At 36.0% G+C, this 22,817-nt stretch overlaps 4 protein-coding genes across 17 annotated transcripts; 2 read left to right on the forward strand and 2 right to left on the reverse strand.

Annotated features, from left to right (window-relative positions):
• The first annotated feature begins 911 nt into the window (after positions 1-911).
• Positions 912-8,299, forward strand: LOC102619744 (U-box domain-containing protein 4). 5 transcript variants are annotated; one of them, XM_052444575.1, is made up of 8 exons: positions 921-1,071; positions 1,362-1,447; positions 2,247-2,404; positions 3,083-3,250; positions 3,863-4,145; positions 5,087-5,203; positions 5,698-7,731; positions 7,839-8,299. In XM_052444575.1, exons 4-8 carry the CDS (start codon positions 3,240-3,242, stop codon positions 7,896-7,898), a joined length of 2,505 nt encoding a protein of 834 aa, XP_052300535.1. In that variant the 5' UTR covers positions 921-1,071; positions 1,362-1,447; positions 2,247-2,404; positions 3,083-3,239; the 3' UTR covers positions 7,899-8,299. The 5 variants fall into 5 exon arrangements, with proteins under 5 accessions (XP_052300536.1, XP_052300532.1, XP_052300535.1 ...); XM_052444573.1 differs by lacking the exon at positions 2,247-2,404; XM_052444574.1 differs by lacking the exon at positions 1,362-1,447 and having other exon boundaries at positions 938-1,071.
• Positions 8,300-8,973: 674 nt separating this feature from the next.
• On the forward strand, positions 8,974-13,460 carry LOC102619044 (uncharacterized). 3 transcript variants are annotated; one of them, XM_006466452.4, is made up of 6 exons: positions 8,974-9,137; positions 9,799-10,263; positions 10,704-11,014; positions 11,104-11,160; positions 11,850-12,274; positions 13,016-13,460. In XM_006466452.4, exons 2-6 carry the CDS (start codon positions 9,851-9,853, stop codon positions 13,298-13,300), a joined length of 1,491 nt encoding a protein of 496 aa, XP_006466515.2. In that variant the 5' UTR covers positions 8,974-9,137; positions 9,799-9,850; the 3' UTR covers positions 13,301-13,460. The 3 variants fall into 3 exon arrangements, with proteins under 3 accessions (XP_006466515.2, XP_006466516.2, XP_052300537.1); XM_006466453.4 differs by lacking the exon at positions 8,974-9,137 and adding an exon at positions 9,151-9,300; XM_052444577.1 differs by lacking the exon at positions 8,974-9,137 and having other exon boundaries at positions 9,307-10,263.
• Positions 13,461-13,578: 118 nt separating this feature from the next.
• Positions 13,579-14,746, reverse strand: LOC102618565 (uncharacterized). The gene is made up of 4 exons (XM_006466449.4): positions 14,540-14,746; positions 14,247-14,361; positions 14,058-14,118; positions 13,579-13,979 (listed from the first exon to the last, which is right to left on the reverse strand). Exons 1-4 carry the CDS (start codon positions 14,568-14,570, stop codon positions 13,683-13,685), a joined length of 504 nt encoding a protein of 167 aa, XP_006466512.2. The 5' UTR covers positions 14,571-14,746; the 3' UTR covers positions 13,579-13,682.
• A 1,284-nt stretch (positions 14,747-16,030) lies between these two features.
• On the reverse strand, positions 16,031-22,383 carry LOC102618276 (protein DWD HYPERSENSITIVE TO UV-B 1-like). Of its 8 annotated transcripts, XM_025098655.2 has the most exons (12): positions 22,362-22,383; positions 22,175-22,265; positions 21,776-21,842; positions 20,381-20,634; positions 19,710-20,020; positions 19,434-19,630; positions 18,472-19,113; positions 17,574-18,014; positions 17,053-17,247; positions 16,867-16,923; positions 16,470-16,532; positions 16,031-16,382 (listed from the first exon to the last, which is right to left on the reverse strand). In XM_025098655.2, the coding sequence occupies exons 2-12, from the start codon at positions 22,204-22,206 to the stop codon at positions 16,299-16,301; spliced, it is 2,343 nt and encodes a 780-aa protein (XP_024954423.2). In that variant the 5' UTR covers positions 22,207-22,265; positions 22,362-22,383; the 3' UTR covers positions 16,031-16,298. The 8 variants fall into 8 exon arrangements, with proteins under 8 accessions (XP_024954423.2, XP_024954425.2, XP_024954424.2 ...); XM_025098657.2 differs by lacking the exon at positions 22,362-22,383 and having other exon boundaries at positions 19,434-19,591; positions 22,175-22,342; XM_025098656.2 differs by lacking the exon at positions 22,362-22,383 and having other exon boundaries at positions 19,434-19,618; positions 22,175-22,342.
• Between the last annotated feature and the right edge of the window lie 434 nt (positions 22,384-22,817).

Genomic DNA, 22,817 nt, shown 5'->3' on the forward strand with positions numbered 1-22,817 from the left:
AATTGTGAATAGAATCAATTAAATATTTGCTAAAATTTCTTTCCAAGCATACTATGAATTTTAAAAGCAATTGCATGTGTTTAGTAAATAATTATTGTTGAATTAGTATAAGAGTGCAAATAACTAAAGTGAACATAAGGTTAAATATGGACATAGTGTTGAATATATATATATATATATATATGCATGTATGTATATGTATATTATTTTATAGTGTATATTGATAATTGATAATTAAAATATTTTTTTTTTAAAATTTTGTTATCTCAATATAATTATCATTTGGTAATAGCAACATTCTCTTTAAGTTTAGTAATTATATTTTCTAAGTAAATAAGGATAATTTTGAATTGTCATAATATATGTGAGTATATAAATACAAAAACATTTCTCAAAATGAGATTTTGTAAAACTACTCAATATCTCCTTTGTAAATTTTACTATAAGATAGGATAATTTTATGAAAAGTAATTTATAAAAAAACTTTACTAAACAAAAAATTAAGTTTTAACTTTTTAAAATTATTTTTAAACATGTTAAAAATAATCCCAAATAAGCCCCTAATCTATCATTTTCTTTGCCCTTAATCTATCGTTGTATTTGAATTATATCCTACATAATATTGTTAGTAACTATTCACAATTCTTCCTTGTAATTTTTACATAAAAAATTATGTTTCCATTTTAAGTGAAGATTTATTTTATTATTTATACAAAAATCATTATATATTCGCTAACGGCCCTTGAGAAATTTTGGCAATCGGCTATTTTGGCGGCTATCTTTCTCTAACTCCAAGAACTCTCGAATTCCAGTCAACCAATACCAATAATTTTTTCATTAACTTATCAAATTAAACAGTACTAAATATGCAATGACGAGAATGTCCCACTCTTCAACTATGCAAATACTATTAAAAAAAAAAAACAACCAATATTCACAAATAACGTACAAAAAAAAAAAAAGCCCAACCAAAAAAAAAAAAAAAAAAATTGAAATCTGAGTCCTCCCTCAGAGACGGAGAGAACCGAAAACTGAAAAACCTCATCGTTTTCGTCATTTTGCTGCATTCAGGTTCCGTTTCTTTAATTTGATCTATCTAGGGTTTCATCTCTTTTTTTTTTTTTTGGTTTCTGTTATTTTCTTCTTAGACTATTGTCTGCAAAATATTTAAGGCTTTAAGTTTATTTATTTATTCATTTATTATGTACGAGAGAAGAATCGTTAGGCAGAGGTCTTAGACTTTGAAATTGATAAAATTTGTTACAATTGCTTTCTAGTTGATTTCTTTAGCTTTTGCGTTTACCGTTAAGCTGATAATTTGCTTTCTCGGAATTATCAATTCTGGATTTGATGAATATCAGAGTCAGTCGATCTGAATATATGTCACTTGCATTTCATGACCGTGGTCTAGCTGGTCTGCACGACAGCTCAGCATATGCTTCTTGAGGTAGTTTATATTTCAGTGTTTCAGTTGTTTAATTTGTAATTATCAAATAAGACAGCAGAAAATTTGAGTTTTTTGGGTTTTTTTAAATTAATTGGAAGGTTTTTACATGGTAATTATTAGTGGATTTCGCTGATCCTATAAACAGTACAAAGGTTTAAATGTGTTTAAAATATCACAATTTGTATTGTGGAAGTAAAAGAAAGTTTTATTGATGATTTAGGACCGTGTGTTATTGTCTCATACAGCCGTTGTAGCAATTGGACAATAGAGAAAGTAGGGATTAGCAGTCTTAGTGATTTTGTAGGTTTCTGCATACTGCTTGCTGGGATTTACTGTAGTAGAGAATGTGTAGTGCATAAACTGAGAACGCAACAGAGGAATTATCATATCCATGTTAGTCTAAAAGGCTTGTGAATGTTTGAAGCAGCGCTGTCTAATTGTCCTTGGATCATAATTTGGTATGAGAAAATGTGAGGTTCAGTCATAAATTTAATTTAAAATTCCATTTTTCGTCATTGTAAGTATGGTTCTTACACTTATGGTTGACTGGCTTTTCTCTATGCTGAATTGTAATGAATTGGTTTTATGCATTTGAAGAACAATTTATGAGTGTTATGGATGAGTTTGAAATCTTTTCCAAGCTTTCCAATTGTCCGCTCATTTCTTTACCCTTCTTTATTTGACCAAAAAAAAAAATAGTGGCTGAGTAAGCATTTGATAAGAAGGGCAAACAACATGATTAACTTGTGTAAAAAATGTGGTCTGGGATTGTTAAAATTGATTGTGTTATGCTTCACAGGTACTAAGTTAGAGAGGAATACTATGTTGGATATAAACAAGTGAGAATCTAAAACACGTTTTATGTCACAAGAATTCAGTGAGATCCTATTAATGCATCATTTATGGAATAAACTATAAAGCCACCTGGAGCACATTCATCTGGAAAAGGAAGACTTGGTATAATAAATGCTTAAATGTTGGCAATACTTAATTCTACCTCAATAACAAATTCGACTGGTCCAATTATGTGAATTCAGGGTCCCATTAGCTGTTAATCTACTGAACTACTACAGCTCTTGTTCATCTGGGCTTAGGACTTGCTGTGCAAGGGTGTGATATTGAATGCAACACATGCAGAGATTATTGCTGACAATAAATAGCTGAAAGATTTAGGTGTCTGTCTAATTTATAAATTTGGTTTATTATATGCTAATGAAGAACTCAAATGTTAAAAAATAAGTGAATGCATTTGCTCATCAATTTTCTAGGTGCTTGTATTTGAATGTAGATGCAAACTTTGGAAATTGATGGAGTTCTTTTAGATGGCATAATTCAATTGAGCTAGATAAGCGTAAAATCATGGTTTTTGTGAAATTATGTGTATATGCATTGGAAAGGATCTCGCAGCTGAATTTAGGTGAAGGATCTGACATGCCAAACTCTGCTGGCAGTAGTATAGTACTAAGGAAAATTGGATCATAAATTTACATCCTTCCATATTTTCTTTTTTTATCACACATTATATTTTTAAGTTATTGGAATATATATAATGAATTTTGAACGAAGTTTTTGTTTAAGAGATCTGCTGCCAAAAGTTTCATTCTCTACATTAATGTTTGATTTCCTTTTTCCCAGTTCTTTGAAGTTTAGAGATTGTGATACCAGTTCTTGGACCTGCACAGAGTATTGCCAGTGGAAGAATTTCGATTCCTGCAAACGTTGCGTTGGATTCAATTTCTTCATGGTCTGGTTGCATAGATTTTGTCAGTGGGTGTGAGAAAGGTGGCTTAGAATGGTTACCCAAGGAAAGTAACGTGAGAAAGATTATTTTGGTGTTTGAAATTGCAATTTTTTGGTTAAGAAGGTGCATTCCATTCCCTTTCTGGCACCATCTTTGACTGCTGATGTGATCCTTTAGTAACTTAATTTTGGACCAATGCAAAATGTAAAAATGTGCAAGGCAGCTGAGAATGCTTCAAGTTCTTTTCTTCAAAAATCTTGATGGGTTTGCATGTACTTATGCGTCTATATTAACAAGTGTCAGAAGTCAAATAGGATGACATGGTCTGATTGAATTTAAGACTAGTGTTATTAAATTGAAAAATTGGGGGGAAATTGGAAGTAGTCAATCTCTAAATTGGTTTGAATCTTATGATGTCGAATATGCTTAGTTCAATTCATGGGCATAACCGGATAAATTGGTATGAGATTCACCTAATGTTACTTTGAGGTCAATAACTAGATAATTATTTTCTGGCTTTATTTTGCCATAATTTAGTACTTTTGGGGATTAATTGTTTCAGTGGAAAAATTTATGATATCCTCCTATGTTTGATGGCACATCTATTTTTATATGTTGTAATTGTTACTCTTCATTTTCCTTTTTGGGACTGTTTACAGTGTTTTCATTGATGCAGGTGGAATGGAGATATCGTTGTTGAAAGTGCTTCTTAAAAAAATCTCTTCATTCTTACATTTATCATCTTTTGACAGCATAAAGTTGGACATAGTTAAGAAATATTATCAGAGGGCTGAAGATATATTAAAGTTGTTGAAGCCAATACTTGATGCCATTGTTGATTCTGATCTAGCTTCTGATGAGGTTCTTTACAAGGCATTTGAAGAGTTTGGCCAATCTATTGACGAGTTGAGGGAGCTCATTGAAAACTGGCAACCATTGTTGAGTAGGGTTTATTTTGTAAGTTACAAACAGCTTTTGCAATTTTGAATTGATTTATCTTGTGCATCAAATTAAGGGGAAATCCCTATGTTGAACTTGTAGAAGTAACATTGTCATGATCACCAGTTGCTTGATAAATACAATTATTATCCCATGGTATGTGGTTGCTTTTTTAGCTTAGTCTCTTGTAATCGGACAAGAGCTATTGGGACAGATTACACTGACATGAGGATTGGTGTGAGATTTAGTTAATCTCTTGTTTGCAAAAAGTTACTTTGCGTGAGAGGACACTGACACACTGCCATGAGTGGCAACTGTAGGCGAGCCCTCCTTGGAGCAGGGCAGCTCACTCATTCTCTTTCTGGTATCCATCCTCATTAATGCAAGAGCATCAATCTTCCCGGGGGTTTAAGGGGTGTAGGGAAGTGAGTTAATAAATATCTGAATCTAAGATCCTCCCATCGAATATTTTGTCAGGCGTAGTGTGGATATTTAGGCTTTATTACCATAGCATTGAAGAGGTGAGGTGTGCTCTAGCAATGACCTTTTTAGTCCTTGTTCTCAGGTCTTCTCTCTTTTTTCGTATGCTGTAGATGTATGAAAGATTCAGTTTTTTCCTGTTCTTCGTCTATTGTTGTTCCATGTTTATCCTTTCCCTCAAATTAGTTGCTCTTTTCACATTTTTTCATGCCATCAATTAGTATTTTGATACTTCATATTATGTAAGTTTCTCTCTGTTCAGTTTGAATTTCTAATTTTGCTTCTTATTCTTAAGTTAGGGAGGAATAACTTGTGACACTCCTAATGATATTAGTTGTGAGCAGTTTTATGATTTTTGGAGTCTTCTCTTCATAAATGCCTAATGTTTTGGGTTATTTAAAAGAAGAAATAAAGTACATAAACAAAGAAAAATGCTTGTTGCATGAAATAATTATTTTTCATGTCGTCATGATATCCAGGTTCTGCAAGTTGAATCATTGATGTCAAAGATACGGACTTCTGGCTTGGATATTATGCTACAGCTAAAGTCTTCTCTTCAGTATCTCCCTGGTGAACTGAGTTCAACATCGCTTGAGGTACTTCACGACAGGAAATCAGATTTAAAGTTTTTATGTAGAGAGCATAGTCCTTCGGTTTTCTGATTCATGAAGTCCGGTTAATTTTATGAGAAGGCATTTGTTACATGATTGAATTATTATTATTATTTTTTTATAATTTTTGGGTATGAACGAGTCAGTTGCTTAGTTGCTAGTGGTTTGATTGGTTACAGTGGAGATAGTTAGATTGCATTAATATGGACCTTAGGGATTGGCCTGACTGACTATTCAACTTGGGTTCAGATGCCTTGCAAAATATCAGCCTAGTTCAATCATGCCACCAACTTGGGATATCCCCAGGGATATTGGTTGGGCAACTGCCCTTTGCATCTGGAATGAGGGGCCTTGCATGTGCCTGGGACTAATTTGGTGAAAAACTTGTTATCAGAAAATGAAAATAAAAATAAAAATAAAAATAATAATAAAAAAGATTTCTATACATGCTGTCTAACAATTGAGATGACCAATTGCAGCTCTGCTCCCAGAAAATTAAGCATATGGAGTATGAACAAACATCTTCCCTCATTAAAGAAGCTATAAGGGATCAAGTGGATGGTGTTGCACCCAGCTCAGAGATCCTGGTAAAAGTTGCTGAGAGCCTGAGCTTGAGATCAAACCAGGAGATTCTGATCGAGGCTGTAGCCCTTGAAAAATTGAAGGAGAATGCTGAACAGGCTGAGAAGGCTGGCGAAGCTGAGTTTATGGATCAAATGATTTCTCTTGTAACCCGCATGCATGATCGCCTTGTTATGATAAAACAGTCGCAGATCTGTAGCCCAGTCCCAATACCCTCTGATTTCTGCTGTCCCCTCTCACTTGAGCTGATGACAGATCCTGTTATTGTAGCATCTGGGCAAACCTACGAGCGGGCTTTCATCAAGAAATGGATTGATCTTGGCCTCTTTGTTTGTCCTAAGACACGTCAGACACTAGCTCATACTACTCTAATACCTAATTATACTGTAAAGGCACTAATTGCAAACTGGTGTGAATTAAACAATGTGAAGTTGCCTGATCCTACAAAGACTGTGAGCTTAAACCAGCCCTCGCCTCTTTTTGTGCATGCCGATTCTAATGCACCAAGGGATTCACATATATTTCCTCACACCAGAGGCAGCCAACAGATAATGCCCGAGTCAACTCGGTCTACAAATTCGCCTGCTAAGAACTTAGTTTCGTCGAACAATACAAGGGAGGGAGGCTCTCCATTACATCCCCATTCTACCTCAGAGACTTCCTATTCAGGTATTGCTGGAAATGGGCCAGGTTTGGATACTGCTAGAATATCGCTTACAAGTTCTGAAGACAGGTTTTCGAACTCAGAAGAGAGGAGTATGGAGTTAATTGGCCAACCCTCTATGTCAAAATCTATAAAAGAATTTCCTGCTACTATTGATACTTCAGAACAGTCATCTCACATCCATAATAGGACTGCCTCAGCCTCCAGCGTGCTTTCTAATTTGAATCTCTCGCAAGGAGATGCCAATGAGACTTCAGAGTTGTCAAATCACAGTGACGCTTCTGGAGAGGGGAAATTAGAATCCCAGCCTGCTACTACCATGAGGAGAGAACCTGAATTCCCATCCCGTGTGATGGAAACACGGTCTCGGAGCCAAGTGATATGGCGGCGCCCATCAGAGAGGTTTGTTCCAAGAATAGTTTCTACTTCTGGTGCGGAAACAAGAGCCGATCTCTCTGGCATTGAAACCCAAGTGCGGAAGCTGGTTGAGGACTTGAAGAGCACATCACTTGATACTCAAAGAGAGGCAACGGCTGAACTTCGATTACTTGCCAAGCACAACATGGATAATAGGATGGTAATAGCAAATTGTGGGGCCATCAATATATTAGTTGATTTGCTCCACTCAAGTGAAATAAAGATTCAGGAAAATGCTGTTACAGCACTTCTTAACTTATCCATTAATGATAACAACAAAAGTGCAATTGCCAATGCCAATGCAATTGAACCTCTGATTCATGTCCTTCAGACAGGGAGCCCGGAAGCTAGGGAGAACGCAGCGGCAACTCTCTTTAGTCTTTCTGTGATTGAGGACAACAAGATCAAGATTGGGAGATCTGGGGCAATTGGACCTCTAGTTGATCTACTGGGAAACGGAACTCCAAGGGGGAAGAAAGATGCAGCTACAGCTTTGTTTAACTTATCAATATATCATGAAAACAAGGCCCGAATTGTGCAAGCTGGTGCAGTGAAGCACCTTGTGGATTTGATGGACCCAGCAGCTGGGATGGTTGATAAGGCAGTTGCTGTTTTAGCAAATCTTGCTACTATTCCCGACGGAAGGGTTGCAATAGGTCAGGAGAATGGGATCCCAGTTTTGGTTGAGGTTGTTGAATTGGGTTCCGCAAGAGGCAAAGAAAATGCAGCTGCTGCCCTTTTACAGCTTTGCACAAACAGTAGTAGGTTTTGCAGTATGGTGCTCCAAGAAGGAGCTGTCCCACCATTGGTGGCATTATCACAATCGGGCACTCCAAGGGCCAAAGAAAAGGTACACCTCTTGCTTAAATACACCTCTCTCTCTCTCTCTCTCTCTCTCTCTCTCTCTCTCGCTCTCTTCATTTGAAAGTTATGAAACAAGCCTTCATTTTGCTGCAGGCACAAGCACTTCTTAGCTACTTCAGAAACCAACGACATGGTAATGCTGGGAGGGGCTGATATTAGAGGCAGAACCTTCAGTGCCATTCGAAAGTTTTGATTTTGTTCCATACAAAGTGTGTAAATTTGATTTTGGGAATAATTTTTATGAAGGTTTTTCTGTTGGGTTTTACATGATTTGTAGAGAGAATCCCCCTCTTCTTCCTCCCCCCCCCAACAAAAAAAAAAAAGAAAAAAAAAGAAGAAGAGAGATTGCGGGGAGGATTTGATTTGAGTCCTCTTGCGAAGTACTTGTGAATGTGGGAAAAAAGTCTTTGCGTTGAGCTTGATGGCCCGTGAATAAGCTGTTTTATTTGGTTTTATGTCGTTTATTTTCTCGCTCCAGCTGTGCTTGTTTATTTGTTTGAACAGATATAGTTAAATTTAATGGTGGGAGAGGGGCTGATATTTTTTAAGTACAACTCTCGGTGTCATGCAACGTTTTGAGCCATATTGTGCATGTCTGATCCACAAATCACTGATATCAAGATTTTGCATTTTTGCTGCCTGGATTGTACTTGCTTTCAGGTGGAAAACAAATTTTTTTTTTTTAATTTTTCATGTTGAGGGATAATAATTCAAGCTGTTTTTATTTTTCAAGTACGAGATGGATAATAATTCTTGATGCCGCCTTTACCTGATTTTCACATTCATTTGTGCTGAAAAACTTTTTAGTCAGTGTAACTATTATTTCATTATATTTATGATGAATTACATAAATTTGCTCCGATACATATCAGACATAATTGTGAAACTGATTAAAATTTTCCACACATTTTAATAAGGATTTAAAATCAAATTTTATTTTATTTTATATTGAAATTGTGAACATGTAAAGTATTATGTTCACAAATATAAGCGATATTTATAATTGGAAGCCATAATAAAGCTTGCATTCATTACTTTCCAGATGTATTTCTGAAGTAAAAGTACAGTATTAGTATTACAAAAACTTTTAAATTAAATAATTAACCCAAAAAAGAAAAAAGAAAAATACCTTTGATTTTTTTTTTTACCCTCACTTTTCAACCAAAATATCATTGACCAAAAGATAGACCTGAGCAAAGCGCACGCGCAAAACGAAACAACGGATGGATCATGGATCCTACTTTTGGTGGACAGTACGTCACCGTATTGATTGCGTCTACAACAAAACTTCATCAAGCAGTCACCGGCTGGGATTACGCACCGGTGGTGACCCTTCGCTCACGCCCCTACCAATCAAAAAATTCGACAACACAGCCTCTTGACCATACCTTGGTAAAGTCAATTTTCTTGGTCCTCTCTTCTGATTTTAGAGTTTTTACCGTTTCTTAAAATTTAGGTTTTACTTTTATTTTTTCTTTACCCGCGAGCCAGCTTTTTAGAAGTTTACTTTTCGTGGGTTTTCTTCAATTCCTTTTTTTAAAACCTCTTTCCTTTCGTAAGTGTAACATTGTTGATATTATTATTGTTCTGGTTTTTGGTTTTCAATAAATTATAAATATTGGCAAACTGTCACTAGAAAGATATAGTGTTAGAAGAATCCGTAGTTTCTGTTATCAGTCTGTTAAGTATATTATGTTTGTTGGAAGATTGGTGTTTAGTTCCAGTAATAAAGCTAGGCTCTTTGTTGGCTCTTTCGGAACCTTAGTTGAAATTTTCATTTTCGATTTTAAAGATATCCGTTTGACCAGCCATAGGTTTGTTAGCGTAAAAGTTTACTTGGTGTTAGGTTGGAATAAATTTGTGCGTAAAATTCATTTGTAAGTTGCTAAAGATATGTTTTGGATTCCTTCTGGTTGGAGGTTTAGAAGTAGTATGTTAGTTATGAGTATTAATTTAGGATTTTGACTGGACCTGTTTACTATTTTGTTGTTTAATTTCAAATTATATGGTCATGATATTTGCCTTCAATTTGAGTGATAGTTTAATTTTATAGGTGTTGTATGGTAATTGCTTAAAAGAATGGACGGATTTTGCGTAATATTGATATGGCCCCCAACTTAGAGATGGAAGGGAAGTCAAGTACTGTGACAGAAGTTTCTGCTACTGAGCCGAACAGTGGAAGTGCATCCCAAGATCCAGAAAATATGCTTATTAATTGTGTGAGTAATGTCGGTGACAACACCTTTCAAGTGGGAGCCCTTCTTGATGGGAAAGCTAAGGTGCAGAATGGAAGTGAGGGTGTGGAGGTTGATATTATTGGGTGTACTAAATCTGGTGACAACGAGCTGGTTGAAGCAGAATGCCAGAGCACAACTGAGAATTCAAGTTCTTTTGGTGCTACCTTGTCTGGGACTGAGAATGTCTCAACTTTGAATGAAGTTGAAGTTGAGTCACCATTTTTGGGTGACAACGTGTTGACGTCAGCATTCGATGTATACAATGGGGCATTGCCTTTGAGGTTTGGTCTTATATTAGAAATTAATGAATTTGAGATTATCATTTTTAAAACAAGCTTTGAATATGTTTGTTGCCTTGGAATACGATTGCGAGTATTTTGCTCTGTCATAAACAAGTCTCAGCCTTAGGTTGCAAATATTTTTCCATTCTAATTAACTTAACTGGGAACTACTCTATCTGGTAGCTTGGAGTAGCATACAAAGAGTTAGGCTAGGGTAAACTATGGTTCCTACTTTTAACAGAAAATCTGAAAAATTATCTGTTTATTTTTTGATTTAGGATTTTCAAATCATTGGCAATTTTTTGTTAATAGCCCATCATTCCATTTTGATGTATAATTGAAGTTCTGATTTTATTGCTTTCTGGGTGTATATTCTTGCTTGATCTTTGAGTTATCTTTTATAGATGCACTTAATTTATGTCTTTTTCTGATCTTTTTAGGAAGCAGAAGTTGACAGATCATTGGCGAAAATTTATACATCCAATTATGTGGCGATGTAAATGGACAGAACTTCAAATTAAGGAACTTCAGTCTCGGGCACTGACGTATGATAGAGAACTTGCAGAATATGATCTGAGAAAGCAGGTCGAACTTGAGGAGTCAACATTAGGAGATTTTGATTCAAAGTCACAACCATTTTATTGTCAAAGTCGAAGAAATCAAATCATGAAGAGGAAAAGGAGAAAACGAGTTGAAGAGACGACTGATCTAGCATCATTCATGTCATGCCATAATCTGTTCTCCTATCATGGTCTGACATTCACATCTTTATTTAATGCAATATTTATTTGTCAATTATTAGTTTAATAGGTTCCTTATTTATTTTCTTTTTTCTCCCAGAATATAAGAAGTCCATTGCTGATGGTGCATGTATGGACATTGAATTCAGGAATTTAGGTAAGGAGCAAGAATTTTGTCTTGAACTTCAGCTTTAGTGATTGTATAGCTTATTGGAAAAACATGTAATAAACAAATAACTCATACTAGCAAGCATCTTATCTTTTTGAAATCGATATCTTGAAACTTGACTATTCAGCCAAACTACTATCCTTGAGGTGATTTGATTTTTTAATCTGGAATACAGATCTGTTATGCTCTGCTATAATTTGCTTCTGAGCTTAGCCAATGAAATTCCTAACACCTTCTCACAGTATAGAAAGTGTTCTCAATGGGTTCTCCAAAATTTGGAAGGTATTTGTCAACAAAGACAATGGTGTACTTTTCACAAGTTTTTGTTGCCTACGTTGGCATTGGTGTAGATTTTTTAACCGCATCCAGTTTTTTTATGATTTTAGAAAATGAAAATAATGGTTTATGGACAGAACTGATGAATTTTATCTCTGCAGATCTTGACACGAATATAGTATTTGTTGCATTTGTCAAATATTTGGCTAATGTTCCTTTTGGATGATTTAAATTCAAGATTTTTTCTCTCTGTTTTCTTAAAAACAAAAAAAGAAAAAAATTGTGCTTTACGAACCAGCTGGGTTACCTGGACATGTTACAATTTGAGATGTGTTACTGTGAAATTGACTCTTCTGACATTACTTAACTCACACTCTTCTGTCCTGCGGTGAATTCTGCAGATAATAAGACTGTCAATGGCAATGATGGCTTTGGGGTTAATGAAGAATGGCCATTTCTCAAGTTCAGAGATGTTGAAAATTCTATGGGGCAAATGCTTTCAAAGATTGAATTGGTACAGTCACAAGTTCGCGAATTGAAAACTCGAATTGACAAGGTAGTGAATGAAAATTCTGGAAAGTTCTCTTCCATTAATAGTTTGAGCTTGCTTGTACCATGTGATGCATTGACCAGTTCTGATGGAAATGCTGCTTCTCCTCCCAAAAGTGGAAATGAAATGCCAGATAGATCTCTGTATATAGCTTCTAAACATTTATCTGATTGTACCATGGGAGATCTTGTTATGCCTGGTAGTGAAGAGGCGACCCTTCCTCCTGATATGATCAGAAGTCCAAGTCAGCCCGGGGTTGGGGATTCATGTGAGCCTGTAAGTTTTTCTTCTCTCCATAGTCAAATCACTATTTCTCCCTTCTGCTGTAAGACACCAGTAACAATTGTGATTGTTTAAGCCCTTGTTCACAAAGAAATTCATTGATGCCATGGACTGTCTGATAAGGAAATCTTTCTTGTCACTATCTACATCAAACCCCAATCTTTCTTGATGCCATGAATGATCTGTTGACACCTTCTGCAAGAGGTTTTGCCCCACTTCTGCAAGAGATTTTACCCCTTGCTGGGATTGTTGACCGGTCATTTTAATTTTGCTGGTGGTCTTGCTTTGATCTTTCCATGTTCTGCTTTTGCTTGCTGTAAAAGAAGCTCAGCTAGTGTGAGCAGGTGTGTTTGTGAATTGATTTAAGCCCTGTTTCGTGTTGAGGTTGGGCAATGCCTAAAAGTGTTGGGTAAACATTAGCTGTTGTAGCTTGAAAGATAAGTCGATTTGATAAACCACTTTTATGATGAAAAAATCTATAATATTTTTACTATCTTTGTTAAATTTATTGTTTAAAAGTCATATTTATTACACATTATTAACTTTTACTTCATAATTATAATTTTTTTTTTCATAGCAACTACAGCTTAAAAGATAAAACACATCAATACCAAACAGGACCTTCATTTTGGGAACATTGGAACTTCTAAATATTATACTGGCTTAATTAAACTAAAAAACGGAGTTGCTTTTCCTTATTCATTTATTTATAATGGAATTGGTCACCCTTCACAGGTACAGCAAAAGGACAATGGACTCCTGATACATAATCAAGCATCGGACAAAGAGTTGCATAACTTTGAAAGGATTATAAGTCAGCTGGCTGAGAGGCCTCAGGGGTCAACAAGAAAGCCGGACGCTGTTCCTCCACTGAAGTCTCCAAAAGCCAACACGCCAATTAAAACTTTTGAATCCCATGGTCAACTTTCAACATCAAGGTCCGATGTGCGTAATAGTAGGAGGAAGTGGGGGAGTCGAAGATCACGCTCTGGCAGGTGGAAGTGCAGATCCTCAGGTTAGCTGGATGTGGATGTGTAAGATTCCTCTTACTGATTTATTCAACGAAAGTTTCAAGAAGCGAAGCCATCAACTGGATGTGAATGTTAATGTAAATGCCGTTTATTCTGTTGTATATATATACACTGCCATTTGCATAGAATGAAATATAATTTTAGATGTATCTGCTTTAGTGAAAATCTGTGCATGCTTTTCCTATTCTGCCAGGTGCCAATGTGCATCAAACCCCAATCAGGATTGCATGTTTTATGTTTTAACCATTGTGTATTTAGAACTAATAGTTGAAGAGTCCCAATGTCGGATGCAGTTTAATCCGCGTTAAGACTCTGCAGAGAAGTAAGAAACATATTTATGCACATAATAAGTCTTGTATACAAGTCGGCATTCAAGTTGCTGACTTTCCCATTGTTCCCTGGATCATCTTTCTGGAAATCTTGGCTGAAATTAGGGCCAGCACTGTAACGGAGGGCACAAAAATGACATCCGGGATGGCTTTGATAATGTTTATCTGGGGCACATTCTCTGCAGCTTTCTTAGCAGCCATGGCAGCGGGAGGTGTCACTATACCGGTGATCACAGTGTAGTTGTCTAGCTTGCTAAGAGTAACTGTGTGTTTCATGAACTCGACGAACGCATCCTTTCTTTCTGCCTCCGCAGACGCTTGCCACTCTGCAAAAAAATCCTGCAATTTGGAAATTTGGATTGGAATTTGATATGGGAAGCGCATGCTAAGATTTGATTTCAACCAACGTTGACTGACCTCTATTTCTTCACGCGATGGTACGTCGTAGTGTTTGCCTGGCAATGCCGAGTTGATGACGCTGAATAAGAAAGATGGAGGAAAAATCAGAGGCTAATATGAAACACTAATATTATTGCCATTGGATTAGGTGTGTGGAAGTAAAAAACTATAACTGGTCAAAAGACATTGCAAATAAAATTTTATTACTTGAACATGTCAAGAATAGCACGGTGGAAGTCGTCAAAGTTCTTGACATCTTTCTCTATGAACGTAGTGTAGAGTGCGCCCGTTAGCGCACTAAGCATCTGCCCGGATGGCACTCCTATCAAATCATATCATATCATGTAAACAATCCAAATATGGCAAGTAATGTTAAAGAAATGAATTTCCCAAAAGAAAAAGGAGGAGCAAAATGTATCAGTTTAACATAAATTAGAGAAATTAAAGAAGCAATCGAATAATTAAGCACGAGAATGGTTTAAAAAAAAAAAGACAGAAACCTTTCCCCATTAAACTCATCATCATCCCCATTATGCAAAGACGACTTGGTCACACGACAAGTATGTTCAATGACAATGTATATAAACAATATAGGAAACAGAGAGATAAAGAAAAGCAGAGACACAGACAGAAAGAATGGCTTTGCTTGTTATTGTTAGTTGGTCAGTTTGGTTAATCAAAGAAAGGAATCAATTGTCGATCGACTTGCATAATTTTCTCATCTCAATTCTGATTCCCTACTTGGACATCGGAATTAACACGTGTTTCAAGCCACAAGATAACGTGTACCAGCTGGACTGGAGGAACTTCACTGTCAAGGGTTAATGCATTTATATCCATTTTTAATAAATTTGTATTAATTGGTTGAAAATTTGCAGGTGCCCCAAAATAGGAAACCGTGCATTGAAGGAATTGAGACTTGAGAGCATTACCCCGGGAAACAAGTAGTAAAGTTGACAATAAAACCAGCTTCATTTTCTCTTGAATATGTACGTGTTTGTGCAAGTATTCAATGACCCAGTAAATAGTTTACAAGCACATTTGTTATTTTTATTCTTTTCAGCGAGCTTATGTTGGCATTAATAGCTGCTAACTTCTTGATCTCTGAGAGAAATGGCTAGTCATAGCTCATTTTTGGAATAGGACCATGAATGATGATGCTATCCATATCTTATTCTCTGGGAAGAAATTGGCTTGGTGATCGAAGTAAAAAATAAAACAATTATGTTGTAGGATTGCGTTCAAAACTGTTTCTAAAACACTTAAATATGATTTTGGTATCTTTCATTTTCGAATAAAGAAATAATAAATACTACACGGATGCCAGATCAAGCAGGTGCTTAAGCAGAACACATTTCCTTTTTTTTTTTTAGAATTTATTTTACTGGGTTCTGTTTTCTCTTTAATTCCTCAATCTTTTGTTGTTTGATCTCACAAGATCTATTAAAGTAACTATTGTTCTCAGTTCATGCTAATATTACTTTATTAACTGTATAAAACTTTTCAATGGAGGCATTTATTTTTTCGTATATAAGTACGATGGTTGAGAATGAATTACAGCGTAAGAATTCGACATATAAATTGGTGAACCTTGGATTGATAGTGAAATAATTGTATATTTGTATTTGTGTGGTAAATGGGCGTCCAGAATAATATGATATTTAGTTATTGAAAAATGTTCTTTATAGTAAATTTGATCATGGGTGTTCTAGTGAGTTAAAACTCTAACGTTCAAAAACACTTTTTAGAAGCATAAGAGACTCGCCTGTACGGTGTACATGTATATTTCTCCTTTTCACGTTCATGTAAAAAGCACACCAACAGCACCCATATTTTGTCACTGTAAGGGAATTGAGGAAATTGTGTGTCATTTCTTTCTCCGTTTTTTCACATTCTCATGGGGTTTCATTGTCAGCTTACACATAATAATATCACAATTCACAACCTTACAATGTTATATTAGCAATTTGACATTAAAGAACAACAATACATCTACTACAATTAATGGTGAATTATATATTGATTCAATGATGTCACAAAGACCAAAAATCTCAAAAGGGCAAAAAAAAAAAAAAACAATTATGATACAAGAACATGACAAAGAACATGGCAAACGCGCGACTTCCCTATTTAAATTTGTTTTCTTTCCTTGGTATTCCTTTGGACACTTGCCGTTCAATTCTCTGATAAACTACTAAGATGCATTTACATATAGCAAACCTTACAAATTCTTGTACACTCATATGAAAGATATGGACATCAACCTCCCAGACTGTGGGAAGAACAGATTGGTTGACCATAAGAATATTTTTCAGCACGTGGACTTGAGCTAAGTAAATTCACCTGCAAAAACAAACTCTTGCTATTTCAGCTACCCAGATGAACTTTAACGCTCAACAAGAAGCAAAAAGAAAGAGCCAGAAAAAATACCTTGATGATCTCCCACTTTGAGCTTGGACGCATGGACACAGCCAAGACACTCATGTGAAAATCCTAATTTGAAGAATAAATGTCATATAATTTTATCCGAGGGCATTACATAACATTGTCAGGATTGTAAAAGCATTAAAGCAGAGGGAATTTTCTAGTACAAACATTTTGTTTCGTTTTAATTTTTCTTCATGTTACTGGTACTTATAAACCAAATAAGTAAGGAATTCGATAGATTGAAGAAATTGAGACCATAATGTTGAGATCTGATTTCTGACTCAATAAACCACACGGACTGTTATTATTTGGTGCATGACTCATTTCAATCTTACAATTATTCCTTTGAAAATAGCACCAATAATAGTATGTTTGTATTATCAATCACATATAAGCTTACCCTGAACGGGTCTCCCCTTAAGGACTGCACAAACATAGATTTTCCTGAGTCACTATCCTGCAAAGGAATGAAAAACAATTGAGATCTTGAATCAATTGGCCGCTCTTGGGTTGGAATTGTACTTAGACTGGAGACAATATACCAATATTGTAGAGTGACATTAACAGATCTCATAAAAGAGCATACCTCCACGTGAACATCCCTAAGTCGCCTTCCAGTTTGAGCACAGCAGATACGGACAACATGTTCATCACAACTGCCACTGATAATATAGTCCCTCCCATTCATGTAATATGAACGGGTATAGTTATAAGCACTTCCTGTTGAAGTTATGTCAAAATCCATGTGCAACCTCCCGTCTACAGCCAAAAGTTGCTTAACCTGACATCAGTTAATAGTTATTCAATATCCTGAAGCCATGAAAGAACACCAAAGTTCATTATTACTAAATAAAGAAGGCAAACGCACAGACAAGAGCAGGCTTTTACAATGTCATATACAGCATGACACATGGAAAGTGCATGAATATCTATCAAATATCCAGGCCAAAATTTTGCCAGATATGGCTTTGAAATACAATGGACAATCATATCCATTTGGTTAGACAATTCTGAAGACTATGCAATCACATATACACCTCATCAAGTTTTATCTTGTGAATTTTATTACGACGATAGACCATAACTATCATATTTGTATAACAGTACCTCATTGTCAACTGCTGAAACAAGCAGATAGAGGTCATCAGGAGAAAAGCAAACCATCACGTTTCCTCTTGAGCTTGAAGCTGTATAGCAAGGCTGAACTGGCTTCTGCCTCAGATCCCACATCTTGACATCGTGGTCAAATGAAGAAGTAGCAAACATAAAGGGGGAATGATGGGAAAATTTAGCAACATTAATGGGTTCTCGATGCATATCGGTGAACAGTTGCAATGGTTTTTCAGTGTTAATGTCATAAAGAGCAACATTTTTTGAGTATCCACTGGCAAGAAACTGATCATCTGTCGAATTGACATGTACAGACGTCAATTGCTCGAAATCATAATAAGTGGCCACACTAGAATTTCCGCGTGCATCTGCAACTTTGGGTGGGATATGATTGAGGTCAAACAACCTCACACATCCACTATCTGAACCTGCAACAAGCTGACAGTTCGCACATAGAAAGCCATCAGTGGCTGCCATTGTTAGACAAGGACCAAATGCAGATAGCAAATATGAGTTCTTAGGCATTTCATATCAATTTTCCTGAGATCATCTGCTATCAGCTATTACTTTATAAAGCAATTACTAGTAATCTTCACCTGATGAAAACTTTTTCAGACTAGCATGGCCATAGAATACATGTAAAATGAAAAAAACTTTTAGTTAATGTCAATCACACACGATCATTACACAGTTCAACTAAATGGGTTAAGCATTTCAAACAAGCTCTTAAATTAGAGACCCTAGGGACCACAAAACTAAAGCTCACTTATAACATCTCCACTCTTCTATATCTAAATTCTAAATTATGATACTAGAATCCCTAAAATCAAACAGTTAAATTATGCAAGCTATTATAAACAGCTAAAATTCTAGAGTATCTCAGTGTGGAGTTTACCTTGGATGGATACTTCTTCAGCCAACAGAGACCTAAAACACTGTTTGTTCCTCCTATAGATGGGATATAACAAGCAACATTCCCATTTTCATGGTTGATAACAATTACTTCACCATCTAGTGTTCCAAAAGCCATGAGACTAGGATTCGATGGATTATACTCAAACTGCCTTGGGCGAACCCTCTTGTTTCCTTCTTTATATATGTGGCTAAAGCTTGACACTGGATGTAAAAGTGGCCACGCAGAAGACCCAAGCTTTGCAGCACTAAGTGACCTTGAGAAGAAATGCTGTGTCCTATGTATATTTGGCTGCTTTGGCTTTGAAGAATTTTGGTAATTGCCACTTGTTCCCATTTCACGCTTCTGCAAAAGACTAACAACACTTTCTTTGTGTTTTCTTTTATATGGTAAGTGCTCAAAGTATCTTGCAAAAACAGACTTGGCGATTTCCCTGTCCAACCTTCCAATAGGAAGATTATCTAAAACTTCCAACTGCGGCAATGATGCAATCATGTATTCCCTATAGTGTTTCTCAAAGCATATGGGTGAAGGATGGTGTGAAATATACTTCTTCAGCTTAACATTAGCATCCATCAAGTCCTGCTTATGGGCACCTCCAGGAAACTCATTGCTGTCATTAACCTACAATTTCACCCCCCAAAAACCAGAACCAATAAATAATAAGGTAAACATATATATATATATGTGTGTGTGTATAAAATCATTTTCAGGTACGGGCACCCTCATTTTTTTTGTTTAATACCGACAAGCTATTAAGCTGTGCGACTTAATAAAGTTAATATTTAATACACTATAAAGCTGTGCATTTTAATAACATTAAAAACTTACTTTACTAAACTCCATAACTTAAAGTGTGTCCGCATGGAGAGACAAGAAAATAAGGGCGTCCGCACTTGAGAAGGACTATATATATATATATCATGTGTATATTATGTACTTACCTCATCTAACATTTCAGCATGTCCATTCAGATTGGGAGACAAACAAGATGATAATTCCATCAAATTCATTGTGCGAAGATATTTTGGAAGTTCTACTTCATCAGCGTCTCTAAATTTTTTGCATACAATTTGATCTTCATTATCCTTTACTCTGTCATCTGCACCAGAAGCCTGATTTTTAGCATCTGCATTAATAACTAATGCTGTATCACTGAATGAATTCATACTTTACGAGCTGAATCACTTCTTTCACACAAGAAACTGTTTACTTCTTACCTAATGACGCACGACATGGCCCAGTGTCCTTGCAACACAAACACATTTGGAACCGCAGTTCCATTAGGTAAGGAAGTTTTGATATGGCAGCAGTAGTTGTCCAGAGATTAACAATTCTTGTCTCACACATCGAAAGACACATCAGATATGGCATGCAAGAAAAACAATCCTCATGCAAACTAGCAAGGGAAGAGCAAAAATCCAAGCTTAGGGTGTTTAAATGCATAAATCTCCCAACCATGTTGAGCTTCCTGATATTGGTTGCCCTCAAGATTAGAACATGGCATGATGAGCCAACCTGGCAAAGATCCCTGTATAGAAGCCAAAGACAACGAGGTCAAAATATAATTCTATTGAGCAGTAACTCACTGCTTCTTAGTATCTAGTGGTCAATATATATATATATATATTCTATGAAAACAAAGATATAAGCATGAACTTCATCCATCAAGGAAACATTGGAATGGGAGTACCATTGAACTAACTTTGATACTTCAAAGTAGAAATTAGCTGTGAATTTTCCAAGAGAAATATCATTACTTCAAAAACTATTAAGAACTAACGCACGCAAGAGCAGTTTCCAGTACTAATGCAATAGGGCAATAACCAAATTATAAATAAGTAAATAGAGCATATTTAACAACGATACGTAGGAAAGAAGGTATACAGACAGCAAAATATCGTTCCTCAGTGTAATGTTGCTAAGATCAACAACTCGGAGCTTTTGATCGATTGCATGCATCAAAGACATGATATATTCTTCTTTCAAGAAACAAGGTCTTTTACTAAGTATATCAACTGCCTCAATATCGAAAGAGTCCATTTCAGTGAACACATCAATTAACGGATAGATATCAGCATTCTTTAACTGGTCCAGATAAACCAAAATGCTACACTTTTCATTGTTGGGATTTTGAATCTTTGCCTGAACAATGACAAGAAAAGTTGTAATAAGTAAACTTTTCTGCTCTAACAGAAAATAATGCAAGTCAAAAGACACTTAAAGACTTCTATTCAAACAATGAAAGCAGATAAGAAAGGGAAAAAATGCAGCAACAACAACACTCCAAGCGTAAGAAGTGCTCCATCCATGGCATGTAAATATATTGAAGCATTCAAAGAACAAGATGTACACTACAGTTTTGCAAGAATGCTGTCCAAGGAAATCCATAATATAAAAGTCAGACTGCCCTTTATTCATTGCTGTATAGAAAGACTAAAATTCAAATCAGCCTTTCCTTGTGATGCCTTGACCAAAATCATTTGAAGCAGAATCCACTACTGAGTGATACAAAAATATGTTGATCTATAATCCCAGCAAACAGGTTGATGAGTTCGTACTTAAAGACACCTTTGCTGCAGAATGTGCTGATTCATTTTTCAGTAAGTAATATTACTGCAGAGTAGTCATCTGAATTTTTTTTTTTTTTCTCTCTTTTAAAATGTAGGAGAGTGGACAAAGCCTAAATCAATCTTTTAGCCCCTACCTCCCCCAGGACTCGAACTCAAGTGGCCAGCAAAATAAAACTGCTTAAAAAACACTAGGTCAAGCACCCCTGGGGCAGTAGTCATCTGAAAACTCTTCAGAAGCTTTTAGGTATAAAATAGCAGTAGAATCCGGTCAACATCACCAGAGTTACTACAGGACCACTGTTTATTCTGTTGCTGCTGGGCCTCAATCACCATTAACACACTACTACTAGGACAATGATATGAACGCAACCACTTCAACAATGGTACTACTAAACCAGCACCATGAAGCTCAATCCTCACAAGCACCTCACGCCCACCACATCCACTAACACACAAACACACTAACCATCTATGTATGAGAGAGAGGCCCTTTACTGCACACAAAGACCATCCAAATGTTTTCACAACGGCAACAGCAAGCTTTCCTATCCATCCATAATAATGTGTTTCCTTTCATTAAACCCCCCATCCATCCCGGAAGGAAAAAGCATTTTACAAAGGGGAACAAAATGTTTAAGTAAACAAGTTTATTTTAATGACTAATGTGATGGTCAGTGAAAAAGAAAATGAGCACAAGTTTATACTTAAATGACCTCAGAAAACCATGATAGTACTGAAGAGTTGGGCTGCGTCTCACGTCTCCTGCAAGAGTCAAGGTACCTGGCACCAAAACAGAACAATTTGCGAGTTAAGAAACCTGAAACGGAACCTGAGGAAGCAAGGAAAAAAAAAAAAGGTCCTTGTTCGGCTTTTGCATGTAGGAAACAGAGCATGCATCAAGAAATCAATTGTAACTAATATACAGAATTTGAATCTGTGGTTCCGTTACTTGACACTGGCAGACTGCAGTTTCATGTAAAACATTTCTTTTACTTACTTATTATCATTATTTTGGAAAAAAATTTAGCCCACCATTCCACTTCCAGAAAACCAAATTGCACAGCTTTGGCTTTGAATATATAAAAACAACAAAAACAGAGAGAGAGAGATACCGAGCTTCTAAGGTGGACATATCCATGGCCATGATTCTTTCAAAATCAATGCTTGACCTCCGTTGTTGGTTCTTCACATTTGAAGCAAAACCTGAAGTTGAAGTGAGTCCGAGTATGATAAGACTTGTGAAGAGTTAAGACTTGTGAAGAGTTAAAATGAACATGATTGTCAGAAATAGAGACAAACAAAAAAGTAGTGGCTGTTGTGGTGTTGCTATTATTAAGTGGAAGTGCCTTTTTCACATGCGTCATAGGATAAACAATCCCACTGCTCACTTGCTCATGCAGTCATCCATGTCAATTGTCATTTCTAACTTGTCTGCATTATAGGCTTCGTTGGCGTGGCGCTAGCTCTTATTCAATTTAACAACACCACCACCACATCAAACCCGAGACCCGAGCCATATTAAAATAAGAAGTAAAAAGAACGTAAAGGTCTATATTAAAAATTAACATATTCCATTCGGATGGGTTACCCGTCTACCAGCATTTTTGACTCAATTTTCATGTCATAATCATCTTCTTTTATCGCTGATCCTATCACTACGATTAGGCGCCTAAATCTAACATTAAATTAAATTTTCTTAAAAATAAAATTAGTCTTTAAATTGTGAGTCTTCTGGTGAATTTATAACACATTAAC

Source organism: Citrus sinensis, chromosome 7 (assembly GCF_022201045.2).
Source record: "Citrus sinensis cultivar Valencia sweet orange chromosome 7, DVS_A1.0, whole genome shotgun sequence".
NCBI lineage: Eukaryota > Viridiplantae > Streptophyta > Magnoliopsida > Sapindales > Rutaceae > Citrus > Citrus sinensis.

Bases quoted from the DNA above. Each gene is read 5' to 3' on its own strand.
- LOC102619744 (XM_052444572.1), top strand. The intron at 4,146-5,086 runs GTAAGTTACAAA...CATGATATCCAG, and splicing joins TGTTGAGTAGGGTTTATTTT to GTTCTGCAAGTTGAATCATT. The intron at 7,732-7,838 runs GTACACCTCTTG...ATTTTGCTGCAG, and splicing joins CTCCAAGGGCCAAAGAAAAG to GCACAAGCACTTCTTAGCTA.
- LOC102619044 (XM_006466452.4), top strand. From the start codon at position 9,851: ATGGCCCCCAACTTAGAGATGGAAGGGAAGTCAAGTACTGTGACAGAA. The intron at 11,015-11,103 runs GTCTGACATTCA...TTTTTCTCCCAG, and splicing joins TAATCTGTTCTCCTATCATG to AATATAAGAAGTCCATTGCT. The intron at 11,161-11,849 runs GTAAGGAGCAAG...TGAATTCTGCAG, and splicing joins CATTGAATTCAGGAATTTAG to ATAATAAGACTGTCAATGGC.
- LOC102618565 (XM_006466449.4), bottom strand. From the start codon at position 14,570: ATGGGGATGATGATGAGTTTAATGGGGAAAG. The intron at 14,362-14,539 runs GTTTCTGTCTTT...ATGATTTGATAG, and splicing joins GATGAGTTTAATGGGGAAAG to GAGTGCCATCCGGGCAGATG. The intron at 14,119-14,246 runs GTAATAAAATTT...TTTCTTATTCAG, and splicing joins GCTATTCTTGACATGTTCAA to CGTCATCAACTCGGCATTGC.
- LOC102618276 (XM_025098655.2), bottom strand. From the start codon at position 22,206: ATGGCCATGGATATGTCCACCTTAGAAGCTCG. The intron at 18,015-18,471 runs GTAAACTCCACA...GCGAACTGTCAG, and splicing joins TGAAGAAGTATCCATCCAAG to CTTGTTGCAGGTTCAGATAG. The intron at 17,248-17,573 runs GTACTGTTATAC...AACTGATGTCAG, and splicing joins TTTCAGCAGTTGACAATGAG to GTTAAGCAACTTTTGGCTGT.